The sequence below is a fragment of the Diabrotica virgifera genome, chromosome 9, assembly GCF_917563875.1.
Source record: "Diabrotica virgifera virgifera chromosome 9, PGI_DIABVI_V3a".
Classification (NCBI taxonomy): Eukaryota; Metazoa; Arthropoda; class Insecta; order Coleoptera; family Chrysomelidae; genus Diabrotica; species Diabrotica virgifera.
Genome location: NC_065451.1, coordinates 185,013,334 through 185,036,556, shown reverse-complemented (window position 1 = coordinate 185,036,556; position 23,223 = coordinate 185,013,334). Strand labels below are relative to the sequence as shown.

General features: G+C 33.8%; 1 protein-coding gene across 1 annotated transcript in view; it reads left to right on the top strand.

The window, feature by feature from the left end:
* The window catches only part of LOC126891812 (uncharacterized), a 999,773-nt gene extending 986,904 nt beyond the window's left edge, over positions 1 to 12,869 (top strand). Inside the window, exons 21-24 of the mRNA XM_050661086.1 lie at positions 1,247 to 2,662; positions 5,362 to 6,052; positions 9,440 to 9,485; positions 12,789 to 12,869. Of these exons, the coding sequence (XP_050517043.1) occupies positions 1,247 to 2,662; positions 5,362 to 6,018 (2,073 nt within the window). The 3' untranslated portion in view covers positions 6,019 to 6,052; positions 9,440 to 9,485; positions 12,789 to 12,869. The remainder of the gene's footprint in view (positions 1 to 1,246; positions 2,663 to 5,361; positions 6,053 to 9,439; positions 9,486 to 12,788) is intronic.
* Positions 12,870 to 23,223: the final 10,354 nt, after the last annotated feature.

The following is a 23,223-nucleotide window of genomic DNA, read 5'->3' as shown; positions in this document are numbered from 1 at the left end:
GGATAACTTTCACTTTGGATGTCTGGGTTATGACATCTTTTGGATCAATTGTATCATACTATAATAATTGAAAGTTAATCGGAATGAAGGGTATTATAATTATTTTTATCGCCAACCGTCACTAAAGCCATTTATTATTCTACTCATTTGCCCTCATTTGCGGCAGTAAAGTAACACTTTATTGTACTGAAAGAAGAATTTTACTTTACCTGCCGCGATTAATCGGAACTGAATGTAAGTGGTCGATGGCAGTAATCGATTATTTATTTGAGTTAACTTACAATTTATTTACTTTTATTATTAAAAATATTGTACAAAATTTACGACATTGTTAATTAAATTGATGTCGAAAAGTGAAAATCTGTAGTATTTTGTAATTATATTCATATAAAATAAATCAACACTTTACCGATTTAGAATTATTCAATATTGATAATTATCGATTAAAAATCGAAAGCGGCCATCATGCAGAAGTCACCTGTCATCAGTGCCATGAAATTTTTATTACGTCTAAAATTTAAAAAAAAAATCCTAAATTGTAAATTGTAAGTAAGTAGATATGTATTAAAATCAATATCAAATTGCTAGCGATAAAATTTTTTATGCACCACGTCAGTAAAGACACTTTATCGAACTCGTGTGTTATTCGGCTCGCTCGCTAGACTCGCTCTGCTCATAATATCAGACTCGTTCGATAAATAGTAACTTTACTGACTTGGTACATAAATAACTATTATCTCAAATATTAGATTGAGCCTATTCAAACGATCCTTTACCTTTAATGTTTTTTAGATATCTTTTAGATTCTCTATTGGACACGTATTACCTGTAATTTCGGATAAATTGTTGGCTTAGCTACCCTCTGGATTTTACTTACTTCTCTTTTTTAGTTTTGATACTTTTGTATTACTTTTGAACTATTCCTAATCCTGACTACGTGCCCAGAGAATCATAATTTTTGATATTAACTTAAACCCATAGACTCAGTTTGAATTTTATACTACGAGCTTTGAAAAATTTCTGGCTGACGTGATGCTTGAACCAACCTTATCGTAGCTACATCGCTTCCCAACAAAATGAGCGTTATTAACTCGCTGAGCTAACGAAAGCTTTCACCTCATAGATACAAATACAAAAATTTTAAAAATTATATTGACGTATTTTAGAAGACAATTTTCTGTGTTATTATTTTTAATTTACTAGCTTGTTTTGTTTTGCATTATGTTTATGTTTGCATGTTTTTCAGCCCATATCAATCATAGCTCCATTTCATCAAAGAAACATTGCTCGAAAATTTGTACCGTCAGCTTCAACAAAGTCATTAATATCATCAACACAAACTTTGGCTTCCACTGGTCTATTCCAATTTGGTGAGAGTGCACCGCACACAGTAAAGAGAAACCAGTCCTTTAATGGGTTTCAAAACCACCCTCCAGGCAGACTTCATTTCACAAGCTCTCAACAGATATTCAGCATTACGGGAAGCATGAACAATTCCTTATTCGGATCCATGAATTCACAGCCCTCTCTTAATACCAGCAATAGTACCAGATGCCTACCTTCAATATTTTTTTATCTACCACCCAAGTTTTCCCAACATACAGGAGCTTTCAGCTTCTCAGGTTTGCCGAAACAAACCTCTGGAAGAATTAACAGAGTGCAGTCTTTACATGCAGGTGATCTTCCTAAGCAAGGTTTAAGAAAAATTACCAGACTTGATTCTGTCAGTTCAGCTGATGCTGTGTTAGGAAGAAGTGATGAACAGGAGATTAGAAGAACAGCATCAGGCATTAATAAGTCCACCGAAGAACCAGTTAGAAGGTCAGAAAAGATCAATTTACGAAGAAGAGTCAGTTGTGGTTCTAACCGAAAGTTAGCTACAATTGTTGAAAAACGTTTTGGTTCTTTAGATATAAGAACTCATAAATGCTATTCCCCAACATTTTATTCTATGAGATGCAAGAAACATGCCAAAAAGAGACCAATAATAGTAACACTTCCAAAGAAATGTTTCAGTGAACTAGCACTATCAAATAAGCCAGAGAAACAAACAGAAAATCTGTCAGATAGCATCCAGATAACTGAAGAAAGTCCAAATGCTAGACTCAGCCAGTCTTTACCTATTCCTGCTCCCAGGTGTCGAAAGAAACATGAAATCGTTTATGCTAACATATCTAAATCTCTAAATAGTACCATCAGTTCAGATCAAAACACATCTGGTAGTAGTTGTGAAAACGAGGAACAAGAACCTTCCATAACTGAAGTGGAGGTTCATGCTGAAACTACTAAATCAAAGCCTAGAGATAGTACGGTACAACTACCACCTTCAAAAAGTTTTTCTACATCAGCTTTACTCGACCATAAACCAAAACTGATAGCTGTCAGTCCTAAAACCAACAACTCAATTCTAATATCACCGCAAGCACTTAAAAACTCGCCAGTTCTAAAAGTCAGTCCTAATTTCATTAAACCCAACATAGTAAGTCCTAAAGGAGCTTTGTCACTTCAAATACAAGCCAAAATTAAAACTTCTGCGGAATTAGATAAATCTGATATTAAAGTTGACGGTAAAAAGAGTGAGCATGTTTCTAGTGTGCCCAAAATGCCCATTTTGAATGCTGCGCATAGCTGGAATTATAATGTGTCTAATAAAAATAATCAGGTGTGTAAATGTTCGTGTATATCAGTCAGTGGCAGTTTAAAGCTGATTATTCAAGTGAATATGATGGCTTGAAATAAGTTTACTGACTGAATTTAGCTGATCTAAGAATCTATTATGAATCATTAGAAAGTGTTTTACTTATGATATAAAAATTTATACAGATGAATTGCAATAATCTTATGTAATCAACATAGTAAGTTGGTTTACCTCTGAGCCTTTCTTGGATGGTTGCGTTTGAAACTCGGTCTTGCCACAAAGATCCATCTATTAACCTGCAGCATAAAATTTCTGTTCTTACAAGCTTATTCCAGTTGGTCTCTGCTATTGAACTCCATACTGGCACTGTATATAGCACCACCGTTCTAGCGTAGGTCTGGTCTAATTAAACCTTCTTGGCCTACAATAGAGGATTGGCCTTTTTCTGAACTTTTTGCATGTGTTTTGTAAAGTTTAATCTTCTGTCGAGATGAACTCCTAGGTACTTGATGACCTGATCTAACTGGATTATATTTCCTCTCATCATTAGTTCTTCTCTGGTTGGTATGGTCTGCTGTTTAGAGATAATTGACAGGATCTTCTGCGTGAAGATCTTTTTCTATTTGTCTGCGTAGTATTCAGCTCTTTCGAGATGGTTTTCAAGTCTTTAGATGATCCTCCTGTTGTCTTTTGCTGCAGTGTAGATTGGTCTGTCGTCTGCATATAGGTCTATGTTTGTTCGGATATCAGTGGGCAAATCTGCAACAAAAATATTATATTGTATCGGTGATTACATGCTGCTCTGAGGAATCCCTTCTTAACTGCTTACATCCTGGATATATTTTATGTTGACTAAGTAATGTTCATATGTTGACTAAATAATGAGGCAGCCTAGCTATTTTCATTTTGTAGATTAGGGCTTTTGTCCAAACTATATCATAGGTTTTTTCTATGTCCAGTATGGCCATTTCTATTTTTTTTTCTTTCTATGGAAATCGCCTTTTGCATCACTGGCCAGTATTGCTAGTTTTAGTTCAAAATGTCTTCCTTTTTTGAAACCTAATTGATCTTCCAGGATGGCTCTTCTGGTTGTTACGTGTTTGTAGAGCCTTTTGTACATGATCATTTCCATTTTTTTCAAGTGATTCGAATAGTAATATTGGCCTGTAACTTTCTGGTTTTTGTCCATTCTTCTTTGACTTCGACTTTAGCATTACTATTTTTTTTTAAATTTGCAAATTAAACAATACCAATAATTAGAACTTCATGGGAATCTTGATCTTCTTCTTTACGTGCCATCTCCGCGGCGGTGGTGGCAATCATCACAGCTATTCTGATCTTAGATGCTGTTGCTTTGAATAGTTCGGTTCATGTGCATCCGTACCATTTCCTTAAGTTACGCAACCGTAAGATTCTTCTCCTTCGTACACTTCTCTTGTCCTGGATTTTCCCTTGTATAATTAATTGAATTATGTTGTATCTCCCATTACACATAACATGCTTCTGGTATTGCACTTTGTTGTCTTGTTGGTTTCTAATATTTCCATTCCTTTGTTGACTCTTCTCATGACTTCGTTGTTTGTTACATGATCGGTCCATCATACTCTCAGGATCCTTCTATACATCCACAGTTCAAATGCTTCGAACTTTTTAGTGGTCGACGCGTTAAGTGTCCATGCTTCTATCCCGTAAAGTAGAGTCGAGAAAATATAACACCTTGTCAGCCTACTCTCAAGTCTAATTTCAGTTATCTTGCACAAAGTACCTTTTTCATTTTATTGAAGTTTGTTCGTGATTTCTCTATTCGAACTTCGATTTCTTTGGAGTATCTTGATCTACTCAACATTATTGGCAAATAAAATATGTTTCTCTCATTTTATAAAATTTAACATTTTCTTTCAATAAGTTGCTGTAAAAATATATTTGTCGCTGTTTTTGTAATAGATTTTTAGATAGTCTTAAAATAAGGCTTATTTTTTTTGGTTTAAGTAAATTAACTTCAAGGATTTATAATAAAAAGAAAATAGATAAAATATCTCATCGATATATCGAAAATAAATATAATTGTTGATAACTAATTTATAAAATAATTATTTAAAACAAATAACATTCAATTATGTTTCTTGCTATCCCATAGATAGTTTTAGTCATGTTGCAATATTTCACGTAAAAATGTATGCTGGTAACGAATATTATTTTAGTGAACGTAGGCCCAAACTTTTGGACCAATGCTTTTTAAATTAATTCATTTTTTTAACCCTGAGGACACTAATGTTTTCGAAAAATATAAACGCAGAATCAAAGATTACATTATTACCGAGGACCGAAAGTCCCTTAGAATAAACAAAAAGTTTCTTTTGAATGAGATATTTGAAACTAAAAATCACAATAAATTTTCTCTTTTTTTTTCGCCCCTGTAGCTTAATAAAATAAACTCTATAATAATTTTTAGGAAGTTTGGGCATCAGTAATAATGTAATCTTTAAGTATGCGTTTAAATTGTTTAAAATACTTTTTAAATTAGTTTTCTCAGAATTCTAAAAAATGAATGAATTTAAAAATTTTTGGATCGAAATTCTGTATCTACGCTCTTAGTCAAAAATGTGTTATAAACATTTAGTAGATTTTCAGACGTATATAAACATATTATTATTTAAACCAAAATATATAAGCTCTTCCCTGGTAGACCATTGACCAAACACTAACAACTAACTTATTTTCAGAATGCTTTCTATACCCTATCAACCCCTAATTTCAAGCAACTTAACACAATGGCGCCACCTCAATATTCAGCAACAATACCCCACCAAAAACACACCAAACTAATACCAAAAGCTTTGTTCCAAGAACAAGTCCAAAAAAGCAAGTCCTTTTCCTCTAAATCCAAACAAAAGAAAAACCACTTCCAAATCCCTCTTCAAAAGTGCCACAGCTTCAAATTCCAAACGGCGGAGAGCTATTTCCAGCCAATAAAAAACATACACGAAGAGAATTTGATGAGAAACGGTTATGTATCGGATTTTCCCGAGAGCACTGCGCATCGAAGTAGGCACCACAAGCGAGAGAAGCACAAGCAAAAGACCAAGGGCCCTCTGGTCCTGCGCAGACCGAGCGACTACCAAGAGAACGTACATTTCCAAGAGAACATGCAGAATTCCGTGCAGCTCCAGTATCCTCAGCCTTTGCTTGGACGCCAAATGCCATTAACCACTAACAAGCCTAATGGGGTCGTTTACGCTGACCTTGACATGCCTGCTAATAAAAGAAGTTCGCACGACTCAACCTCTTCTTCTAAAAGTAAATCGTCACAAAATTCAAAACAAAAGACTGAGTACGCAACGCTTAAGTTTAATGAGATCGGTCAGGAGATTGATGTCTAACGTACAGTTTTCGATCATTATTGAATAGAGAAAGGTTTGTTTGAACATCTTTACGTATATTAGTTTACTTTTACATTAACTAGCTTCATTATTAGCAAGTATGGTCCTTATTTTTTGTAGAAAATATTTCTTAATTTTACCGGAAAGTTGACCAGTTTTATCTTCAAATGCCATTTTCGCTAGGGAGGTCGACCATAATCAGAGCTATTGGGACTTTATAAATTGCTGCTCTAAAAAGTTCACTTGATGTACATCCGTGCTATTCTCTGAGTTACATATCCATGATATTCTACGTCTCCTTATACTTCGTTTTCCTTGGATCTTTGGACCTTGCCTGTATAATCAGTTAAAGCAAGTAGTATATCTCTTCACGTGTAATGTCGGAGGAATTCCAATTTTCTTGTTGTTATTGTATTTAAGAGTTATATTTGTTTATTCATCCTTCTCGGGATCTCTTTGTTTGTGACAAGTTCTGTCCACGATATTTTCAGAAATATTCTTCTTTTTAAAAGAATAAGTTTAGAGAAAAGCAGCCTATGCAGTCTCTGATGAACCTCTAAAAGAGGTGAAATCGTCGATAAGAGTGCTGGCTGCACTCTCTGATCTGAGTAAAAATTAAGACGGTTTTGGTTTCGCACCGCAACTGAATGAATAGAAATGGTATACATTTTTATTCTTCTTTTTCTCCAAGTTCCATTTGCTGTCGATGGTTAGAAATCATCGTGGCTATGGGGACCCTGTTGACTGCCGTTCTAAATAGCTCTGCACTACTGCATTCGAACCATTCCCGTAAGTTCTTAAGCCAGGATGTTCTTGGTCTTCTCGCATCTCGCTTTATATGAAAATTCCACGAGATCGTTTATACGCCCTTTTTCATTCTGATTTCTTGGAAGTAATCATTTTAGTATGATATAACTAGACCCAAACCCAGACATAAAAAGTGAAAGTTATCCTGCAACACCAAATTATTCTATATGGTCCACATAATGTTCAGAAAAAAGTCACACCATTTTGAGCGTCGGGTTTGGGGGGGGGGGAATCGGTAAATTCGTAGTTTTATACGTTTTTCTTCAATATTTCTGAAAATATGCGGTTTAGCATGAACAACCTTCTATACAAAAATGTTCTACATTAAATTTTAAATAAGAAAGGCATTATGTATAATCCTTCTAAAATGAACGATTCCACCAAAGTTACGGAGGTAGTATAGTATAATTGGTCCAAAAAAGGCGTAACCCAAACATCCAAAGAAAAAGTTTTCCTCCAACACCAAATTGTTCTATATGGTTCACATATTGTTCAGTAAAAAGTTACACCATTTTGAGCGTCAGGTTTGGGGAGGAGATGGGGGAGAAGTCGGTAAATTAGTAGTGTTTTTACGTTTTTAGTAAATATTTCTAAAACTATGCTTTAGCGTAAACAATTTTCTATACAAATATGTTCTACATAAAATTTAAAACAAAAAAGGTCCTATCCATAATTTTGTTATAAAATCAATGGTTCCAGAGTTACGGAGGGTGAAAAGTTGAGGTTTTCGATACTTTTTATATGTTGCGGGCAGTTTATAATATTATTACTGATGAAAGAAATTTTCTTTCACAGGATTGTGTTTTGTAAATAAAATTTGCTATTTCAGTGGCCGATGGTACGTTAGTGATAAGCTTTGAAGAAACGTCAACTTCACCATCAAAATCATCATCAATTGTCCAGAAAATATAAAAAGTATCAAAACCTCCACTTTTCACCCTCCGTAACTCTGGAACCGTTGATTTTATAACAATTATGTATTGGACCTTTTTTGTTTTAAATTTTATGTAGAACATTGTTTACCCTCAAGCATAGTTTTAGAAATATTGACGAAAAACTTAAAAAACTACTAATTAACCGACTTTTCCACCATCTCCCCCCCCCCAAACCGGACTCTCAAAATGGTGTAACTTTTTACTGAACAATATGTGGACCATATAGCACAATTGGGTGTTGGAGAAAAACTTTTATTTTGGATGTCTGGGTTAGGCCTTTTTGTGGACCAGTTATACAATAATACCTCCGTATCTTTTTAACCGTTCATTCTAGAAGGATTATTCATAGAGCCTTTTTTATTTCAAATTTAATATAGAACATTTTTGTATAAAAGGTTGTTCATGCAAAACAGCATAGTTTTATAAATATTGACGAAAAACGTAAAAAACTACGAATTTAACGATTTCTCCCCCCTATCACCCCCAAACCCGCCCCTCAAAATGGTGTGACTTTTTTCTGAACATTATGTGGACCATGTAGAACAATTTGGTGTTGGAGGATAACTTTCACTTTGGATGTCTGGGTTATGCCATCTTTTGGATCAATTGTATCATACTATTTGTGGAATATTTGCCCATTAGTTCCGTTTGTTAGCAGATTCTCGTTATTTTTTTGAGTTTACAATATTCTTATAAATTTTGTCTTCTTGGCGTTTAATGTTAGATCATTATTCTCTTCCATACTCCGTTATTCTCTTTTCCAATCCCTGAAGTTCTTCAATATTTTCGGCTAACAGGGTCTCCTCCCTGTATGCATTAGAAAGAATTAGCGACAATACGCATCCTTGTCACACCCCATGCCTAATTTCAATTTCCTCTGACAGCTGGTTCGTTAACACATCGCTGATTACAGTAAAAATTCGATATGAATCGATCTAGTTCCTATAGAGTGTAACAAAAAGTGATGTCATTAAACGCAGCGGGCCTTACTTCAAATGTCCAGCGCGCAAAAAATGCTACTCTTATGATTTTTAGTGGTTGTACAGTCTGTTTCGATGGAAATCACTTCATGGGATGATAATTTGCTCGTGTGCAGAGAAAGTTAGGTTAAGTCAGGCCAGACCCGCCGAGAGGGCGGTAAAGCCAGTAGATTTTAACGAAGCTCGGCGATGTAAAGGGCCCGGTGCCGACCAAAGACATATCTTCTCCGGTTGTTTTTCTCTTCACTTTTTGTCGGGGCCCTCTATAACTTTTTACTGGGGCCCGCTCATCCCTCTTGGTGGCCCTGGGGACGGGGTTAACGTTTCGTTCGATTTATGGCTTTTCTTTTTGTTACATTGTGTATATTACATCAAGTAATGTAACTGTTTTTGTTATTTGCCTTTAATTAATAGACTCTGCTTTATTGCTTTTTTGTATATTATATTCTCCTATAGGTTACAGATTTTCAATTCTAGAACCTTCCTTCCAAGCTTTATACCTACTTTACCCAAGAAAAATAAAATATTTCTGTTTGTACTATTATGTTTCAAATTTCTTATTTTATTTTTTATTCTTATCGTCCAAAAATGTGCCTTATTTATTTCCTTAATATTGCAAAAATATAATATATTTACAGTATAAAAATTTTTCTTTGCCAATATACTTAAGTTTTGTAATATATTCTAAATTTGTTTTAGACTAATGGGACAACAAATCCTGGTAGTGATACTTATATTTTTTAAGGTAACTACTGTTTTCTTTATAAAAGAATCTTTATTAGGAATAAAAAGCTTTAGTCAAAATAAACAACTTGCCTATGTTTTGCAGAAATTAATGTTATACCATTAATGCATACCATTAATGTTATAAAATGTCTCTCTAAGATTAGGATATAGTACATTGCACTACCCATAATTACAACAGCAAGTCAATTTAAATCCTCTCAAATAGCATACACATACACAGTAAAACAAAAGCTTCGCTGAAAGCTTAAGCAGGCCTCTACCTATATTATACTTCAGCTAATACTTTCCCTTTATTTCATTTCACTTAAACTTTTATAAATTCATCTTTGTGTTGTCAAATTAATGTCACACGCATGTAAATTTGATGTGCCGATATTAACAATTATTATGAACTAACAATATAAAATATTTCTTATGACTTTTTACTATAGTTTAAAGCTGGGTACACACATGATGGTACACATATGCGAGCCGAACTGTATGTGAACGCTATATTCGTTTAATTTGTACTCCAGGACCAACATAGACATAATAAAGGGTAGACCAGGCAAGGCATGGGCCGCTCTGTGCATCGAGGTGTAACGCCAATATTAAGGATTGAGTGGTCTAGCCGTCTTTTTCTGTCACATGAGCGAGATCGCTTAGTAAAAAGACCACCGATCGACTGCCAGCACGTTACACTATATTGGTCAGTATGCCTTGTCTACCCTAAATATGTCTATGAGGACGAACCGCTTAGTAGCTGTTCGTTCGTCACTCATCACGGACCACGGCCTGTCGGTTTTTGAGACGAACACAAAGGATATTCGCAGTTCAATTTGGACCTCGTGCGCAGCGATATTGTCTGTTCGTATTGTCGCGTCGACATTTAGTGAATGACAGTTTCTAGAGATAAGAAACGTGAGAGACACAATGTATTCAATTTTTATTTTATAGTTTATAAACAAATAATTGTTGTCTTCAGTTACACTTATAACGTGACTTTAAGATAAAATTACAAATTAAATGAATTATTTACATAAACTTCGCACAAGTTGGTTCGTCGCTTTCGAAGACATCGTGATGAGTTTGCGATGAGTTCGCTGTAAATATATTTTCGAATTAACTGTATGCTAGCAGTTCGCAAACAGTTCTGTCCTCATATGTGTACCCGGCTTTAGATTAAATGGATTATGCCAATCAAACATCATACGTCACTATGTGGTTGCATAGGATAACGCATCGAAGAGAGAGATTATGGGGATGATGTAACTATCACGAGTGATGACGAATAGTTTAGAAAAGCACCAAATAATGATAAACACACTAAAATCTAATAGAACGGTACGATAAATACTTAACCTATAAAAGAAAAACGAATATTTTATAAAAGGGGGGATTTAGTTCTCAACATAGTTTTCTTTAAGCTCGATACACTTGTCGCAGAGATGCTCCAACTTCTTTAACCCGACTGAAAGATGCGGTTTCTAGAGATCTGCTAAGTAGGCTTCCATAGCAATAACCTCCTCATTAGACTTCAATTTCTGCACCGCGAGTAGGTTTTTCAAGTTTGGAAACAAAAAGGAGTCGCACGGGCCAAATTGGATAAATACGGTAGATGGGGCAACACTGCGTAGTCTAATTAGACGAATCGATCAATTTGACCATGGCGATGGTGGAGGTGTGAGCAGTTGGGTTATCATTGTGGAAGAACACCTTTTTCTTCTCCCAGTAGGATCGGTTTTTCTTCAATTCGATATCGAATCCCAATAATTCGACATGGTAGAACCATGTGCCGGTTACCCTTCTTCAGGTAGTCAATGTAGATCACAAATTGTGAATTCCAGAAAATGATGGCCCTCACCTTTCCGGCCGATACGACAGGCTTCACCTTCTTCACAGTACGATTGGACTGTTTCGACTGTTTGATTGAACGTTTCGACTGTTTCTTCGTCTGTGATGTATACCAGTGGAACCATGTTTCGTTGACAATTACGAAACGACGTGTAAAGTCCTGCAGATTACGCTTAAATAGTATGAAACAATCCTCTGAAGTGGTCCCTACACTGACAGCTATCTAATGCCCAAAATTTTATGCAGGATATGACCCACGCGGTATTTTGAAATGCCTGATAGCTCAGCTATCTTGCGCAGGTTCAGTTGGCGGTCTGCCAATACGTGATCGTGGATTTTTTTATCCTCCGTGGTAGCCATTTTCGGGGCACTTAGACGTGACTCATTAAAAAGCAGACGTGCAACCATATTGAAACTCGTTAAACTAATTTTTGACGGTTGCCATCGAAGTACAAGAGACACACAACATCCAAGCGCTCTTTAAAACTACGAGTCAGATTCGGCTGAAATTTTGAGCTCAGCCGTCCACGAGAATGAGGCACTTATCTTCTAGGTTGGCGCTCCGCACTCCCTGCAACTGCTCCAATCGATACGGCATGCTCTCCTCTATATACAGTGTGTCTGCGTAACTTGGAACCATATGTGAAACTTTTTTATTATCAATTTTACGAAAAAAAGTGATTCTTAATAAAAAGTTCTACATCGTCTAAAACCTAAAATACAATCATTTTATGTCAAATTTTATCAACAGTATACGAGATATGTCAAAAAATATGAATTTTTCTTAAGAGTAAAGTACCTTTATATTTCACAATATCGAAAATTGTTATTAAGGAAAGTTATTTGGAATTAAAAATTATGTCATCGTAAGCAATTATATTTTTCTAATTAAAAAACAATTTGAATTTTTGTTTTCAAATAACGGATACCAAACGTCATTTTTATTACGATAACTCAGTTATTATTAATTTGACGAAAAAATGTTATTTTTTATAAAAAGGTCTACATAGTCTAACAACCATGATGCAATTATAAAATATCAAATTTTATTAATTTTGTACGAGGTATGTCAAAAAATATGAATTTCGCTCAAGAGTAAAGTACCTTTATTTTTCACAATATTTAAAATTGTTATTATAAAAAGTTGTTCTGAATTTAAAACTATGTTTCAATATGCAATTACATCCTTCTAATTGAAAAATAAAGGTTCTTTACTCTTAAATTTTACCTAATACTTAAATTTGTGAATTGTTAACACAATATTACACCTTTACTGGTATTGACCGAAAATAATTTTGCCAAGCGGTAAATTTGACATTTAAACAATATGGCCTCAAGATTAAGCAACAAGAAAGAACGTAAAAACCCCAATATCTTCCTTTTGATTGGCTAAAAGATGAAATTTGACTTTTTTACTAGAAAAAATTTGCATGATTCTTGACCTAACCTAATTTTTTTTCAATTCCAGCCCTACAGGCCTGATCCGTGTGAACTCGAATACGCCGACGTGGACTACAAATCGTACGGCCCCATTGACTACAAGGCAGCGTCCATCTACGCGGCACTCAAGAAGAACAAAAACAACAATAACAAACTCGAACCCATCAACAAGGACGATCTACTCTAAAGTGATTTTTGATACGGTGTTGTTGCTATAATATAAAATTTCATTAGTTTTTGGTACTTACATGTTAAAAGTTTGTGTTTGTGAATTTTTGGTTTTCGGCGGTGTGATAAGTAAAAATAGGTATTTTGTCGATTTTTATCAGATGCTGCACACTTTACTAATAGTTGTTTTATGTTACATAGATTATTTACTAGTTCGTGCTATAGTACCTTCATGGATTTCTGTTTTATGTCTTTTTGGTATAATTTTTTGCTTCTAAATAATATTTTTGAACGCCAACAAACTTCTACTACTTAACATGATAGTTAAGTGACAATTGACAAGCGACAACTAAGTGACAATTGACAAGCGATAACTGACAAGTAAGAGAAATAAAGGGATGTTTAATATGCAGATGTTTTGGTAGATTTTAAAAGTGGTTGGTTGAGTAAAACTTAAAGAAAAAACTGAAATATTTTAAAGTATTTTATATATTTTAAATATTTAATGTCTAGGAATGACATTATAGTAAAGAACGCTAGACGTAGTGTAAATCTGTAATGGAATCTAATGACATAAACCAACTTTTAAAAGTGTGCACCATTTTTTAGTTCTACTTTTATTCAACTGTACTAAATATATTACTACAAAATAAAATAATAATCGATTGTCATAAAATAACAAATGATTAGCTCAATAATGTCAAAAGTGTGTTTTTATTTATCTTTATTTTTTACGTTACTTAAATTATTGGTCATTAACAATAAGTTGAAAGTTTAAAAGTAATTTCAAAATGTCTGCCTTGAAAATTTTTATGTTAACCACAGTTCTAACTTTTTTTAAGTGTATTTAGATACCAGAAACATAAAGCATTTTTATAATAAACTAATACAGAAGTAAAAAACTTAGATTTGTATATTGGTATAAAATGTTTATTAAAAACTTTTTAGAAATATCATCCAAATGGATTGCAAAACGTTTTCGATCTGATTCAGATCATCTTCAGTGCCTATAATGAAGTATTTCCACGTTAGATTGAAAGCAAAAGGTTATAATTTTGACTGTTAATTACAGAAAAAGCATGTGGCAATACTTACATTCCACTAAGTATTATGCTTACTTAGCAGAATGTAAGGATTTTTTACCAATCTCATCTAAGAACATGCCTTAGGGATGAAATTTCTATCGAAGGTTGGAAATCATCAAGGCTCTTATGAGGAGGCTCTTTTCTTCCTTCCGCATTTCGTTTCTTCGAATTCTGTGTTACATAATAAGTTAAAGTAATAATAATAATAATAATAATAATAATGACTTTATTGCTTTTTTTCAAAAAAAAATACAAACTAGACAAACAGTAATAATTATAATAAAGCAAAAGGCGACGTTCGCTCTTAGATGATGTTCCTAGAAACACCAGCTAAGAAGCGCTCTTCCACGTAACCGCAATACAAATAATTACTATTCTAGTGTAACCTAAAGACCTATTTACATGCTAAAATAAATTTATCGTATATGATAATAACTAATTATCTATTTTTATTGAATAAATTTTTATTGAATAAACTTTGCAATCATTTAAACGAATGTAGCCAAATTTACTGGTTTATAATCTAAATTTTAATTTTATGCTATTATTAAATAGAGACTTTTTTACGTTGGATTTAAATTGAGAGATGGGTAAAGTTTTGAAATTTTCAGGGATCATATTGTACAGATTAGCAATATTGTAAGAGAAGCAAGATCGAAATAACGAGGTTTTATGTTTCGGTATATTAAGTTTATTTTTGAATCTGACATTAATATTATGTACTTCTGACCTTTTTTTAACTTTTTTACATAAATAATAGGGCTTTTTGGTTAGCATTATTTTATGAAATAATACTGATCCGTGAAGAATACGCCTGTTACTAACATTTAACCATCCTAGATCTGCAAGATGCTTAGAAGTTGGATTTCGACGTCTGATACCACAAATGAAACGGACACACATATTTTGAATTCGTTGCAAACGATTCTGATCTAGTTGTGTTAATGCTGGTCCATATATTACATCACAGTAATTAAACTGTGAAAGCACTAGACTATTGCAGAGCATAATTTTAGTGGTTCTATTAAACATTTGTCTATGTGAGAATAAAAGTTTTAAATTACAAAATGCTTTCTGAATTATTGATGAAATATGATTAGAGAACGTTAGGGAGTCATCTAATATGAGTCCCAGGTTTTTTTCACAATTAGATAGAATTAAATTTTCGTTATTGATTTTTAAATGTATTTTATTATTTACTCGATTTTTCTCTATTCTACGTCCAAACAGCATGGCTTTGGATTTTGAGGAATTTATGCCTAAGCAGAATTTGTTTGAAATGTCTGAAATAGATTTTAGTTCTTTATTAATTTTAGAACAAGCATTTTCAACTTCTGATTCTTTAAACTCTAAGTACAATTGTGTGTCATCTGCATAATAGTGAGATTTCATATAATTTAAATAATTTGAGAACTGGGAGGTGTATATCGAAAACAACAAAGGTCCCAATATAGAACCTTGCGGAACTCCTCGTGATAGGTATATTTTATTTGACGACTTTTTATTTAAAAACACGCTTTGAGATCTTTGATCTAAATATGACTTCAACATTTTTTGCGCTTGTTTACTAAAAGACATAAAATTACATAGTGAGAGAAGTAGAGGGTGGTTAATTTTATCAAATGCCTTCGAGTAATCTAATAAAACTAGTATGCACAGGTTGTTGGAGTCAATATAAGAGTAAATGTCATCTAAAACTTTAAGAAGTGCGGTAGTGCAGCTATATCCAGGACGGAAACCTGACTGATGTTCTGGTAGGAGGTGAAATTTGGTAATGATTATTTTGGTAATGAGTATTTTTGACCATTACATCATTATGTTGCTGAGCGAGATCAATAGAACTAAAAGTCAATAGAAATACACTGCGGTGCAAAAAAATCGATCCACTAAAATTTGGTCATTTTTGATGTTTCGAATTTCCTAAACCTGTTGTCCGATTTAAGTGATTTTTTACTACGTTATAGCCTTATTCATTGACAATGTCACTGTAATAATATTGTTGCTAGACAGTCAAACTCTCATTGTGTACCGAGTGTACGAATCAAACTGTGTTTTTTTCTCAAAGTTCGCATCACCCTGTGGATTATTCTAGCATTTATAAAATACTGAAATTAACACCCAACTATAGCCTCAGGTTTTCTTAACATTTTGTCTTTCGATTCATTCGCTTATGTTGGATATTAAAAAAGTTAGGTACTTTAACAACTGGCCATGTTCGTCATCAGTACAGGGTGTTTCTATAATATTTGCACAAAACTTTAAGGAGTTATTGTACATGAGAAAATAATGACAATTTGCTTTATAATCACATGTCCGCAAACGCTTTGTTTCCGAGATACGGGATGTTCAATTTTCTTTTACAAACTGACGATTTATTTATTGCTTTAAAACCAGTTGAGATGTGCAAATCAAATTTGGTGGGTTTTAAAAAGTAGTTATTGCACATTTTTTGACATACAATTAAGAATTTAATATTCACCAGTGGCGCGCAAACGGGTATTATGACCGATAATATTACCCGTACGCACGCCAATGGTGAATATTAAATTCTTAATTGTATGTCAAAAAATGTGCAATAACTACTTTTTAAAACCCACCAAATTTGATTTGCACATCTCAACTGGTTTTAAAGCAATAAATAAATCGTCAGTTTGTAAAAGAAAATTGAACATCCCGTATCTCGGAAACAAAGCGTTTGCGGACATATGATTATAAAGCAAATTGTCATTATTTTCTCATATAAAATTTCCCTTAAAGTTTGTCGCACTTATTTAGAAACACCCTATACTGATGACGAACATGGCCAGTTGTTAAAGTACCTAACTTTTTTGTTATTCCACATAAGCGAATGAATCGAAAGACAAAATGTTAAGAAAACCTGAAGCTATAGTTGGGTTTTAATTTCAGTATTTTATAAGTGCTAGAATAGTCCACAGGGTGATGCGAACTTTGAGAAAAAAAACACAGTTTGATTCGTACACCCGGTATATAATGACAGTTTAACTGTCTAGCAATAATATTATTACATCAATATTGTCAATGGATAAGGCTATAACGTGGTAAAAAATCACTTAAATCGGACAACAGGTTTAGGAAACACCCGGAAACAACAGGTTTAGGTGATTCGTACACCCGGTATATAATGACAGTTTAACTGTCTAGCAATAATATTATTACTTCAATATTGTCAATGGATAAGGCTATAACGTGGTAAAAAATCACTTAAATCGGACAACAGGTTTAGGAAATTCAAAACATCAAAAATGACCAAATTTTTAGTGGATCGATTTTTTTGCACGGCGGGTATTACGGTACTAAATGTAAATAGATAAATGTATAATCTAATGTCCAATAATTCAAGTAACACAGCAAAGCAAAGAAAATAACCAAAAGAATGGTTACCATCTGGAATAACCACTGGAACCAATGCTTCATATGGAATTACTACTTTCATATATCTGTAAATTTTATTATCATGTTTTTATAGTACAGTTATTTCTTATTTTCTTGTCTATATCCGTGTAAATAGAAACCAAAACTTTACCAATTAACATTTCCGGACTCAGCCTTTAGCTAAGCAGTCATTATTCGTGTCTTTTATCACATGTTTAAGAAATATCTTATGAAGTTTGTCGAACAAAAAAAAGGTTTATATGTATATAAAATTTTCTATTTTATCAGTCAATGTTTAATGTTTTTGAACATATCGAAAACCGTACACGATATTTGTTATTATTAGAATGTTTATAGTCTTCTTTATACTAAAAGATATGTCTTGTATGTCAACTGCCAAAGGTTTTAGTAAGTATACTGTATTTATTGTAAACAAGCGGTGGCGCGCTCTTGTGGTGACAGATTTAAACTCGACTTAACATTACTAATGAGATTAGGTTATGTCGGTATAAATATACAACGTTGCAGATTTCTAGGTCAAAGTTTTTTTACACGCGACACAGTCATGTCCAAAGAGGATTTTAGTTTTAGTGGGAAGACCGGGGGTAGGAATGGCAAACATTTTGCATCTTTTGGAGTCCCAAATTGACATTCTCATCAAAATTCAGTTTATTTGTATGATCTTTAGAGGTTTAGTGGCTTTTTCGTTACTGACAACTAAAGTAAAAGCTTGGACCGATAATATTTGCCTATAGACAAAACAATCTGGCAATGCTGTAGTTACGTCTCCGCCTGTTTAAAATAAATGATTTTTTTTATTAATTTCTAGAGCTTGTTAATACGTGAAATAAACTATTATTGTCTTCATCGTTATTCATTTTATTTATTATTGTTAGCTATTTAAAACAAATTTGTCATTTTCAAACAGAAAATAATAGTTTATAATTTTAGTTTTTTAAGCAACTAAGAGATTACCAATTAAATATTTGTTTCAAGTAATAATTTTCCGAGAATTTTGTTAATTTTTGCAAATACATACATACACTTATAATAATTTTAATCATCTATAGTATGGTATAACTAGACCAAAACCCAGACATCCAAAGTGAAAGTTATCCTCCAACACCAAATTGTTCTATGTAGTCCACATAATGTTCAGAAAAAAGTCACGCCATTTTGAGCGTCGGGTTTGGTGGGGGGAGGGGGGAGAAATCGGTAAATTTGTAGTTCTTTACGTTTTTCGTTAATATTTCTAAAACTATGAGGTTTAGCATGAACAACCTTCTATACAAAAATGTCATAATCCTTCTAAAATGAATGGTTCTAAAGTTACGGAGGTAGTATAGTATAATTGGTCCAAAGAAGGCCTAACCCAAACATCTAAAGTAAAAGTTTTCCTCCAACACCAAATTGTTTTATATGGTTTACTGGGTTAATGTTTATTATTTGTGATCCCAACGACCAACTGCCTCGCCATTTCCTTCTTCTTGCTGACGTACGTACCTACTGTCTCTTAAAATCCTGACTATTCTGTCACGATTCTTTCTCGTTATGTAGGTTTCCTTTTCCTCTCAGTTCTTCAAGTATTCCAGTTCAGTCCATATGATACGAAATGTTGCGAATTTTTGTTTCTCACTCTGCCCCACGTAGTTTTATTACTTAATGTCTTTGAATGTATATCTTGAAGCTAAATATGTAAAAAAATTAAAACCGAAGCTCCAAAGTTGTCAGTTCCACTTGGAAGTATTACAAAATATGTATTTATTGGTAGTCTATTAGTTTTTAATTTTAAGTAGCACTTTCTATTAAATGCCTTGTTTTGAACAAACAAATTAAACTTTTTGTATTTTATTTTTAACAAATACCAAAGCCTGTATATTTTTAGCGATATTTTCTGTAAATCTTTACATTTAAAAGTGAATTTTATAAGAATTTGTAATTAGAAAGGTATTTCAAAATTAATATTTTATTAAATTTGTTAGTATGATAGTGATAGAAATTTGTTGTAATTTTAGATATTGTTCTAAATGAGATTATGGTAATAAAAGTAAATTCTTAAAAGCAGTTAAAAATCTTATTCTTTTAGATAATATATTATATACAACAGTTTTTGTGACCCAAATATTGCTATTTTCCGGAAAATGATTACATCTATCTAGAATATTTTCTCGGTCGTCTTCTATTCTGGGTATTTTGCATCCAACCCTACCAAACATGTTGCTTTATGTCATCTGACCCTCTTTTCCTTTAATCTTCTTCTTCTACGGCATTACAGCTCAAATTGAGCCTTGGCCTCCTTTATTTTTTGCCTCCACCCTTGCTTGTCTGTGGCTGCTCTTCTCCATACACGGACTCCTAAAAGGGCTTGTGCGTCGCTGTTTACTGTGTCTTCCCAGCGCTTTCTTGGCTTTCCAACCGGTCTCTTTCCCTGCATTCTAGCATTCAGTGCTCTTTTTAGTAGCCAATCCTCTCCCATTCTTATCACATGTCCGGCCCATTGCAATCTTTGTATTTTAATATTTTCCTTTAATGCCGTGTCTAATTCGATGGTTTTCAAAGTATTTTTATTTTCTGGCCTGAAGTTATGCCTTCCTGGGCAAAGTGAGAAGTCAAGTACAAAAAGCAAATAGACTGGCAAGATGCCTTAATAACACTATATGGCGAAACCGACATATTAACACTGAGATGAAGTCAATAATTTATAAAGCCAGTGTAAGACCAATAATTGCATATGCATCAGAAACAAGACCCGATACAACACAAAAACTACTGGAAACGGCAGAGATGAGAGTCATCATCATCCAGCCTCAGAAGTCCACTGCTGAACATAGGCCTCTTCCTCTCGTTTCCAACCCCATCTCTCCTGCGCCGCTCTCATCCAGTTTTTATTTACCTTTCTTAAGTCGTCAGTCCATCTTGTAGGCGGTCAAGCGACGCTTCCCTTGTCTTCTCTTGGCCTCCATTTCAATAACCTCTTCGTCCATCGCCCATCTGTCATTCTGGCTATGTGTCCTGCCCATCTCCACTTCAACCTGGCTATCCTCTCGATGACGTCAGTCACCTTTGTTCTTCTCCTGATTTCTTCGTTTCTGATTTTGTCTCGCAGAGTTATTCCTAACATTGACCGCTCCATTCTTCTCTGCGTGACTCTTAGTTTGGTAGCCGAGGCTACGTCAAGACTGGGAGGACGCACTGATCAAATACCTTTCTCTTTAGGCATGTGGGCAACTCACTTTTAAAAGTTTCTCTCAGTTTCCAAATGCTGCCCACCCAAGACCTATTCTTCTCTTCAGTTCATGAGTCTGGTTATCCCTGCCAATCGTAATTTCATGTCCCAGGTTATATCTATCTACGAGTTCTATTTCCTTCCCAACAATAATGATGTTCTGCTTGGGTACCAAATTTGTCAATATTTTAGTTTTCGACATGTTTATATTTAAACCTACATTTTCTGTAGCCACAACGAGTTCTTCTACCATCTCTCTTGCCATACCTAGATCCTCAGCTACTAGGGCTATATCATCGGCGAAGAGATGAGAGTACTGAGAAAAATTACAGGAAATATACACTGAGAGATCGAAAGAGGAGTGAAGGTATCAGAAAATAATGTAACGTACAGTGTATACACGAATGGACAATAAATAGAAAAAAAGAATAGAACAAGCACATAGCCAGAATTGGGGAAACACGTGTGGTCAAAATAGCAAGAGATAAATCAGCAATAAATAAATATGTTTATAACTTTGAGTATCAACACATTCCACTAGGTTTAAAAATGCAGATATAAAAGACCATAATACAACCAGCAGTCGCGTATGGAAGTGAAACATCTTCTTCTTCTTCACGTGCCATCTCCGCGACGGAGGTTGGTAATCATCATGGCTATTCTGATCTTAGATGTTGCTGCTCTAAACAGTTCGGTTGATGTCCATCCGTACCATTCCCTCAAGTTACGCAACCACGAGATTCGTCTCCTTCCAACACTTCTCTTGCCCTGGATTTTCCCCTGTATAATCAACTGAAGTATGTTGTAATCTCTCATTACGCATAACATGCCCCAGGTACTGCAGCTTTCGTGTCTTGATGGTTTCCAATATTTCCAATCTTTTGTTGACTCTTCTCATGACTTCGTTGTTTGTTATATGCTCGGTCCATGATATCTTCAGTATTCTTCTATACACCCACAGTTCAAATGCTTCCAACTTTTTAGTAGTCGATGCGTTAAGAGTCCATGCTTCTATCCCGTAAAGCAGAGTCGAAAAAATTTAACACCTTGCCAGCCTAACTCTCAAGTCTAATTTCAGTTCTCTTGCACAAAGTACCTTTCTCATTTTATTGAAGTTTGTTCTTGCTTTCTCTATTCGAACTTTGGAAGCGAAACATGGATGCTAACAAATAGAGAAGTAAATAAATTGCTGGTGTGGGAACGTAAAATCCTTCGAATGATATATGGCCCTTGCAGAGACAGCGTGACAAACGAATGATGGCGCAAATACAATAACTAGTTAGGAAAATCTAGTCAGATATATAAAGGCCAATAGACTCAGATGGGCAGGGCGTTTGATACGCAGTAACGACAATCGCCTGATAAAGAATGTATTCTGGGAAATGCCAGTTGGAAGAAGGTCTGTAGAACGGCCTAGAAAAAGATGGAAAGATGCAGTCAAAAAAGATCTGGAGAAAACTGGAGTGAGATAACGGGAATTAGTGGCACAGGATCGACAAAGATGGAAGGCAATAGTAAACGCTGTAAAGACTCACGAAGAGTTGTAACACCATTGATGATAATGATGATAAGTACCAACATAAGTTTACAGAGTTAGAATATAAAGGTAAAAACAGATAAATATACATTAGGTAAGTATTGGTAATTTGTATAAATATTTTTTCATCAATTTTGATATAACTTACGTAAGATTCTTATTTTTTATATTGAAGCATAAAGCAAATCTTTACGTCAGCAGTGGAGCCACTGATAATTTTCTATTTTTCTTAATGTACTGGAAGGAGAAGAATGTCCAAGACAGTGACGAGTCTTATAACAAGCCCTAGTATATAATAGGCGAAAAGAAGTAAAAGGAAAAAAACAGGACAAGAAAACTAGGGCAACTGTTAGATTTAAATTTTTTGTTTTGGTTTTCCAACTCCAACCTTACCTAAATTTCCTTATTACTATATCTTCATTTAGAACAATGAATCAAATGTCATCACAATATATGCCCACATAATTTTTTTTAATAATAACCTACAATTTACAAAAGAGTTAATATTACTAATTGTTTATATTATTGTAATATCGCTAAAAATATCATTAATAAGGGAGTAATTCTACAGCAACTGGCATTAAAATGTGTTTGATTTTATAAAAAAGATTTTATTTTTGCATATGAGTTAAATAAATTTCACTCATGCGAAATTCAATACTAAAATATTAATTTCTCCAATAGTTCAATAAATATAAACAATTTAAAATTTGTATGATACAAAATTCATGTTTTTCAATTTTAATAGAAACAATTTACTCGATTTTGCTTTAAATATAAAAATATAAAACGGGGAAAACATTAATTATATAAAATGTATTAGTTAGTAATTTATTTATGATAAAAAGTTATTTTTACCTTTCGTGCATAAAGCAAAATGTAGCATATATATGTAGGTACTATTTATTTATTTGCGTATGGCTACATAACAGAGAACGGGGTGTCAGACAAGGATGTATACATCTCCACAATCATTCAATATATATAGGGAGTATATTACGAGAAGATCACTTGAAGGATGGCAAAAGGACATCTTAATAAATGGTCATAAAAT